Source organism: Triticum dicoccoides, chromosome 7A (genome assembly GCF_002162155.2).
Source record: "Triticum dicoccoides isolate Atlit2015 ecotype Zavitan chromosome 7A, WEW_v2.0, whole genome shotgun sequence".
Classification (NCBI taxonomy): Eukaryota; Viridiplantae; Streptophyta; class Magnoliopsida; order Poales; family Poaceae; genus Triticum; species Triticum dicoccoides.
This window is the reverse complement of record NC_041392.1, coordinates 743,335,305-743,341,074: the sequence shown is the minus strand read 5'-3', so window position 1 is coordinate 743,341,074 and position 5,770 is coordinate 743,335,305. Positions and strand designations below refer to the sequence as shown.

The following is a 5,770-nucleotide window of genomic DNA, read 5'->3' as shown; positions in this document are numbered from 1 at the left end:
CATTCAAGTACCTATTGAGATACTATTCACAAACTTGTTTTTCCAAAAGCATAATTTGATGGGGAAAGATGGGCACTTCACTTATACTTCAACATGACCAACCACACAGAAGTCAAATAGCACTCCGTAGATGATAATTGGCTAAAGAAGTATTGCAATTCTTTATAGTAGGACCACTCTACACTCAAATATTTCATATATGCATCTAGGCTCTTTTTTTTGCTGGGTATATATGCATCTAGGCTTACCTTTGCTATTATGCAACCTTTTAAATTTGAGAGGCTAACCGACATGGGTGTGTTGATCCCACTTAGGTTTCAGTCCTCATAATGGGTATTAAGCTAGGCTACCCATTTGACAATTTGTTGCATGGAGGTCTTACATATAGAGGAAGAAGAGCCTCCAGAAACAATACGAAAAATATGCTGTAGCCCTATTATGAGAAACTATCAAACTTCATCATGTTCGCTGCTCAAGTTGTGTTCCTTGGATATTGATCCATGGGACCGGTCCAAATGGTAGTCAGGTGGGATTGAGACTATCCTGAATTTCGCAGGACTCTGATGCACAATGCCAAAATATATCCCAAGAAAAACTCGATTACACGATTCCGAAATGTATCATGCTTTCTTCGTCCGTGTGCTCCACTTCTGCGGCTCAAGTTGGCTGCCTTGTGTTGAGATGTACTCCCTCCATTGTTAAAATTTATCATTAGGATAACAAAACTAGTACATTTCTAAACTAAATTTCTTATCCTAGTGGTAACAATTAAAAAACAAAGGAAGTATGGTGGAACGGATGGCGCACCGCTCCATACGTCCTTGTGGAGCTAGCACATGCCCCAGCTGCACCCTGGCGAGAAAAAAAGACCCACATCGCCGTCTCTCCTCATGAGGGTTTCTCCACTTGGCGACATGAGATGAGGAGAATGATGGACAATTTGGTGACTGGTCCAAGTCCAAGAATCAAAGCAGCCCAAGTATGTTGTAGGATGTCCCGCCCCTATATATGGACAGGTCGAATACGCACATGTGAACTATGAGGGGAAGTCGCGCGCCACTCTGACATAGGCCCGATATTCTATTTACGAAAAATGGCCTTTCTCCGTTCAGCTCCCTATTTCCATTTCCACAAATATCAAAAAGCACATTGCCGTCGCTTAATTTGTCCGTGTTAAAAAATTGCAATATATAATTTAGGACTATTTTCATAGTTTAATATATAGTATATAATGGTAGATTAATAGAACAGATATAAAAAAATTTACATGGACATATTAATTAGAAAAATACAAATTATTTTGCTCACTTTGTCATATCATCCTGCCAAATTTGAAGTCAAATATTTTTACATGTAAAACAAAAATGACGAATTTGAGGAAGTAGAATAGACTTCTTCCTTTGATCATTTATGTCTCATTATCCTTATGTCACATAACCAACAGAGTATGCTGCCATGATAATTTTAGACAATGTCCCCTATCATATTCAAGAGGAGGTTCCAAGGATTTCACTGACGACACGCTTGAGCGCAGATTGGTCCGAGATCATACCCTTGTGCGTCGTGTTGGGGATCAAAATCGACTTGAAGTAAGGCTGGTCCGGATCAGCCCCTACCAAGCTTCGCAACGCCAAGACGGTCTCCAAGCTGATCTGGCCATCTCCATCGCCGTTCACCATCTGAGGCTTCCCACTGAAGTTACCATCCCAGAACACCAGCTTATCCACGGTGGGCACGCCAATACCATTGATGGCCGTCATCGGTACGAGTGGCGCCCGGAGGTTGAGCGTCACCGGCAGCGCCCTCGTTCGGTACCGCGCCACCTCGTCCCCGGAGAAACCTGCCGCCGCGAGGTACTCTGCCATGTCGTCGGCGGAGTAGTTCATGTCCCGCGTGATCACCAAGGGCGTGCGGCCGTACACCCTGGGGGACGGCAGGAGCGAGAACATGCTCGCGAAGCTCCTGTCCCCGTAGGTCAGCACGCCGGCCTGCAGCGACGTGGGGTTGGAGGCCAGCGCCTTGGAGGCGAGGGGCCACATGTTGAGCGGCGAGCCGCCGACGCCGAGGCAGAGCATGACGAGGTGCTTGACGTACCTCCTGCGCCACCGCAGGGGTGTCCGGTCGAGGAACACCGTGGCGAAGAGGCCGCCCAGGCTGTGCGTGACGAGGACGACCGGCTTGTTCCCGTTCCTCTGGCTTGCGCGCTCCACCAGGAGCCTGAGACCGGAGCTGAAGCCGGAGAAGGCCCGGGAAGCCATCCCGGGAGCGGCCGGCGCGTGCCGGAAGTCGTACGGGGCGCCGAGTAGGTTCTCTCCCTCTGTGTATCCGACCCGTTCCAGTGCCTCCACCAGCCCTTCCATGCACACATTCCTGATCAATGAGCGAGTACACTGAAACATTCTTCGATTGACATGGTTGGGTATATATATCATATGCTTATTACTAGCTTACTTTCGGGCAGGGTCGTCGGAGCCGAAGCCGCGGGTGGTGCCGAAGGCCACGACGCGAGTCTTGACGCCCGGCACGTTACGGTAGTCGCCGGCACGGGGGTCGTAGACGAGCCGCAGCTGGTCCGCGTAGCACCGGAAGAGCGAGGGGTCCTCCTGCAGCGCCGTGAAGTTGTCCCATAGCCGGAACCACCCGCGCCCTTGCCTTGGGACCCCGCAGCCCGACGCCTGCGGAGGCTCGTACTCGTCGGTGAGCCGAGCCTCCAGCTGGCTGCAGGTGTTGCCCGGCACCAGCACCACAGGGCGGAGGCTGGGCACAGCTGACGATGGCGGAGCGACCAACAAGAGCAGGACTACAAGGGGCAAGAGACGCTGGAACGCCATTACCGTCGCACGGTGGAGCTTGCTGTCTGGAGTACAATAGACAACCGAGGGATTCTTTATGGCAGCCGATTGCTTTCCTTTCGCAAACACTAACGCCCACACATATAGGCGTTTGCATCTCGCCCACACGCGTGGATTCGCGTCCGTTTGTGGGTGCATGAATCTTGGCATGTTTGTGGTGCTACGTAGGACTGGGCTGGTGTGTGTGTATTCACCAGGTCACTCACACGTTCGTTTCATCACACGGAGGGGTCGGTGTGTGGGCATTTAGCAGTTTGCTCACACACCAGTTTTCACTCACGCACAAGGGTTGGTGTGTGGGCATTTGTCATCTCGCCCACATGCCCGTCTCCTCTCCCACATCCAAGATACCACTTGCCATGCGTTTTGCAGTGTACATGGCAACTGCGCTAGTGTGCTTGCAAGCAGATGACAACTCTTTTTTTTATCCGAACATGTCAGTTGCCATATGTTTTGCAGGGTACAAGGCAACTGCCCCTAGTGTGCTTGTAAGCAGATGACAACTCTCTCTTTTACCCGAACATGTTGTTTTGCCATGTCTTTTTGTGGCGCTACACGACAACTGCCTAGTGTTAGTAGGTGGCGACTCCTAAGGTTTTCAAATCATGACAACTATAGTAAACCAGACTATACATGACAACTGCTTAGTGTTAGTAGGTGGCAACCTCTAAAGTTTTCAAATCATGGCAACTATGGTAAACTAGACTATGCATGGCAACAACTGCAGTTGTCCAAAATGGCATCTGGCATTTGACCTGAGATGTCAACTACAGTTGAGCAACCATGGCAACTGTAGTTCAGCTACATGGCAGCTGCAGGTAAACGGACATTAAAGAGGGTCCGAACCATGGCAACTGCGGGGACGCGTGGGGACTGTCATGCTGGGCGTGCGGGACCGTGAGGTAGGTGGCTGAGAGAGGTCATGTGGGCGTTATGCATTTTGCCCATACGTAGGCATGTGAAAGGGACCGCAAGGGAAAAAAGAGACGTGTGGGCGCTAGTTGTTTTGCCCACACGTAGGCGTGTGGGCGGCGTGTGGGCTGGTCCTATTAGGCACCACACAAAACGTGTGGGCAGACCCCTTAACGATCACACGTGTGACAGTTATCATCGTCCTTTCCTTTTCATAATCACATTTTGGCACGGCATATCGTATACAGCTGTATTGATTTGATGGACGGTCAAAAGGTTGACAAGAACGGTGGAGGAGCGACTTGTTTACGACTTCTCTCGTGACACGTGGCGGGTAGAAATTAGTTTGTTATGTTACTGGCTTATCTCATTGACTTTCTTATTGGCGGACCAGAATTTCGCCAAGACTGACAAGAAAATTGATATACGGAGTCACATGTAAGCAAAAGATATCAGAGAATGTACGTATGACAGGGACCTCTCTTTTCTTCTAAGGCTGAAGGAAATATGAGATGAACTTCCCACCATGGGGTCTGAAAAATATAAATATTCCACTACATGTCCGATCAAACAACCGTTCATACAACTAGGGTTTCGTCTGTGGCCGGCATGCATAGAGCTGCAGCTAGGATTTTTGTTGTCTTGCTTCGCCGCTCGAGATATGAATGTGGCCGGTGCGCAAATTCCTCGGTGGGTGGTTGCTGTTTTGCCGGTGCATGCAACCAGTAGTGGTAGGCAATACACATCGTCTCAACAGAAGTAGAAGGTGAATGACCGTGCGTTGCTATAGGCGACGAAAATTTCATATGATAACGCCTGAACTGTCTAGGTGACACATGACTATATTAACATTAATATCATTAGAATGTACAAGTACATAAAACTCTAATGTATTGAGTACTTAAACACATTGAACAAGACTTGAAAACAACACGGCGCAAAGAACAAAAACATCAGAATTTACAGAAGCAACACCAAAATCGTCATCGTGAGATGCTTTTTGTTGTCAGAATAGGTTCATCACAAACTGCTAGTGAGACTGGTCTAGGGGCTTTCTGAAGATGATGCATGTTCAGGGTAGCTGCACTTCAAGTGCCGTATAACAGCAGCAACCCTGCAGTGGCTTCCTTCAAGCAAGCACCTGGGAGTAGGTCCTCTTGTCAGGCAAGACCATAGATGATTTTTCTCTTGTCAGAGCCATAAGCATATGTAGAAGCAGTAGAGAAATTATTGTCCTTTCATATCATATTAATTTTACCTTACAAGCCTCCCTGGAGCATGTTAAGATTGCAAATTAAAGTTTTCTCCATTTAAAACTCATTACTATCACAAAAGATGTGCGTGGATATGTATAGGGCAAGGTTATGCAGTACTATCTCTCTCTCAGTTTACAGGGCGTGCGCGTACCCCTAGGTCGTCAATTTGAACAACCTAATACAAGTCATATATTACAAAAAATATACCAACATAAACTTTGAAGTTTCTACTTTCAAAAGGTATAATTTTTGTGTTATATAGTTTATATTAAGGTGATAAAACTGACAACCTAGATATACACGCAGGACTTGTAAACTGAAGCGGAGGTAGTAGTTATTTTCCAGGAACCAGGACCAATCTACATTATAATCATGTTCCATATTTTAGTGGCAAACCCACTGGGCTTCTTCTAATAGTCGATATTTTGGAGTTGCACAAGAAATGAAAATCTATTCTACAAAGGTGCAAGGCAATTAGGGAGCTAAGTAAAGAATCAGAGCCACCAAACTAGACGTGAGGTTTGCAGTGCATGTGCTTGCGTGGGCATGGATATGTTAGATATCATTGCACAAATGATTGAGTTCATTACCTCCGAGATCAATTTCCTCTGATCCTCATGTTCCCCACTCATTCCCTTTTGTCTCCCTCCTCCCTTCTCTGTCAACATGAGAAGAGCAAAGAACAGAAAAATAAAGCCACGGAATATATGAAGGCTACCGAGGAGCCGAGGTTGTGATCCAGACGAAAAT

The 5,770-nt window shown here is 47.5% G+C and overlaps 1 protein-coding gene across 1 annotated transcript; it reads right to left on the bottom strand.

Moving 5' to 3' along the window:
- Nucleotides 1-1,309: 1,309 nt before the first annotated feature.
- LOC119334171 (lecithin-cholesterol acyltransferase-like 1) lies at nucleotides 1,310-2,831 on the bottom strand. The gene is made up of 2 exons (XM_037606787.1): nucleotides 2,452-2,831; nucleotides 1,310-2,370 (listed from the first exon to the last, which is right to left on the bottom strand). The coding sequence occupies exons 1-2, from the start codon at nucleotides 2,829-2,831 to the stop codon at nucleotides 1,488-1,490; spliced, it is 1,263 nt and encodes a 420-aa protein (XP_037462684.1). The 3' UTR covers nucleotides 1,310-1,487.
- Nucleotides 2,832-5,770: the final 2,939 nt, after the last annotated feature.

Coding starts and splice junctions, on each gene's coding strand:
- LOC119334171 (XM_037606787.1), bottom strand. CDS start 2,831: ATGGCGTTCCAGCGTCTCTTGCCCCTTGTAGTCCTGCTCTTGTTGGTC. Junction 2,371..2,451: donor TCCGACGACCCTGCCCGAAA/GTAAGCTAGTAA, acceptor CTCATTGATCAG/GAATGTGTGCATGGAAGGGC.